A 2,221-nucleotide genomic window follows, 5' to 3' on the forward strand; every position below is an offset into this window, starting at 1 on the left:
CCGCTGGACTTCCTCGAGAAAGTTTTTGATTTCGTCTCTCGTGAGTCTGATCTATTCAAGAGCGATTCCGTTGTTAATGACGTTAATGCGTTGGTTCGAATGGTGAAGGAGAAGGCAGATTCCGAGGGCAGGAAGAGGAGAGAGAAAGAAAAGGCGAAGGCTGAGGAAAATATAAGGGCTGAGAAACGCGCCAAGGAGGATGCGGTGGCTGCGAGCGTCGTTGGAACCAAATCAACTGCTGAGGTTGAAAATATATCTGATACCAAGGAAGACGAGAAAAAGGGTCCCCGAGGTATTTAGATTATGACTGTTTTGCATTGAAAAGACTGGATTTTTTTGATTAATTTTGTTTTCTTCCAATACCAGCTCCCAATAAGGGAAATGGCCTCGATATGGAGAACTATTCATGGGTTCAAAGCTTGCAAGAGGTAACCATTAATATTCCAGTGCCTCTGGGAACCAAATCAAGGTTTATTGTGTGTGAGATAAAGAAGAACCATTTTAAAGTTGGGCTTAAGGGCCAACCTCCAGTTCTTGATGTAAGTTGTGGATATTTTTTCTTTCAGTAAACTTGTTTGCAACAACTATCACTACCTGGGTTCATTACTTTATTCTAATAGTCTGATAAAAATTAATATATATTTGTTGTCTTTGCTTTTAAACAGGGTGAGCTGTTTCAATCTGTGAAAGTTGATGATTGTTTCTGGAGTTTAGGTATAAAACATTCCTTCTGTTTCCTAATTAAATCGAATTACATTTTTTTTTGTCAAATATCTCATATATGGATGTGGAACAATATTGAGATAATTTGGAAACTGAACTTAGTTATATAGGTTCAGAAATTTATTTGCGGTTTCTTATATGAAAATAGAAAGTGTTTTCAACTAGGCCCATTATTGCCTCATTTGGGTACACTTATATATGAATATGTTTCCAAAAATAAATTTTGGAATGTATCTTTGACTAAATTTAGTTTCAAACTAGTATGTAACTGGAAACGGATCCTGATACAAAAACAACAATAAGGGATTCCAAAATCACATCTCAATAGTCTGAGTGAAACAGTGAACAAGATGGGCTTATTGTGATGTTAATAGTTGTGATATATTCAACTGTCATTATTTGTCTCAACTGTCAATTGATGAATAATGCACTTTCAAGATGTTTCTGTTTTGACAAATTATGCGTTTTGTATTTATAATGTAGAGGACCAAAAAACAGTATCAGTGCTTCTAACAAAACAAGACCAAATGTCATGGTGGAAATATTTGGTGAAAGGTGAGCCGGAAATAGATACTCAAAAGGTAGAACCTGAATCAAGCAAGCTTTCAGATCTAGATCCTGAAACACGAACAACAGTAGAGAAAATGATGGTAACCATATCCATTGTTAATTGTACTTGACTGAATGTTTTAAATATTGTTGCTTGGATTGGATGATAGTAACTGCTGTTGATGTTTGTTGTTGTAATTGGCAGTTTGATCAGAGACAGAAGTCAATGGGTCTTCCAAGCAGTGATGAGATGCAGAAACAAGATATTCTTAAGAAATTTATGAAAGAGGTTAGCATTTTTATTACTATTATCTCTAGGTACTTACTACATGCAGAGACTTGCTGAAGGAATACCTAATCTTTTTTGGTTGTTGTTGTCTATTGATACAGCATCCTGAAATGGACTTCTCGAGGGCAAAAATAAACTAGGTGTTACTTGTTTCTCCGGAGAACATCATCCCTAGTATGTTGAAGAAATGTCCTACATTTTGGGTTTGTGTTGGACGTAAGATGAACAATTTCTGAGGAGGTTATTAGTTTATTCCTAGTCACATTTATTTATGCATTCTCAGAACAGAATTAATCTCATGGGGTTTGCTTTGTGTTTGTTCATTATTTGCTTTTTGGGTTTGATTGATTGTTTGTTGATTCACATGATTTAGTGAGTTTAAGTATTCGGCACTGGTTTAAAAGTTTGTCAATATGATTCAACACCTAATTCATAGTTCAGTGAGTAAGTTAATATACATTTAGGGGGGCTTTTTTGAGATCTTATGGAAGGTCTCCAGAAGTGTTGGCTCCTCTTGAGAAATTGGACCCGTTGGAAATGATTCAAAATATCATGTTTGGTTGGTGTATATTTTAAAAGATTTATAAACAAAGTTAAAGATAAAAGAAAAATTAATTTCAAATAAATCCTTAAAATTTAAATAAAAATTAAAAAATTTAT

General features: G+C 34.4%; 1 protein-coding gene across 1 annotated transcript in view; it reads left to right on the forward strand.

Annotated features, from left to right (window-relative positions):
* The window catches only part of LOC124938283 (protein BOBBER 1-like), a 2,052-nt gene extending 168 nt beyond the window's left edge, over positions 1–1,884 (forward strand). Inside the window, exons 1-6 of the mRNA XM_047478701.1 lie at positions 1–292; positions 367–539; positions 666–714; positions 1,207–1,373; positions 1,478–1,561; positions 1,663–1,884. The exon at positions 1–292 is cut by the window's left edge and continues 168 nt beyond it. Of these exons, the coding sequence (XP_047334657.1) occupies positions 1–292; positions 367–539; positions 666–714; positions 1,207–1,373; positions 1,478–1,561; positions 1,663–1,701 (804 nt within the window). The 3' untranslated portion in view covers positions 1,702–1,884. The remainder of the gene's footprint in view (positions 293–366; positions 540–665; positions 715–1,206; positions 1,374–1,477; positions 1,562–1,662) is intronic.
* The last annotated feature ends 337 nt before the right edge of the window (positions 1,885–2,221 follow it).

Source organism: Impatiens glandulifera, chromosome 5 (assembly GCF_907164915.1).
Source record: "Impatiens glandulifera chromosome 5, dImpGla2.1, whole genome shotgun sequence".
Lineage (NCBI taxonomy): Eukaryota > Viridiplantae > Streptophyta > Magnoliopsida > Ericales > Balsaminaceae > Impatiens > Impatiens glandulifera.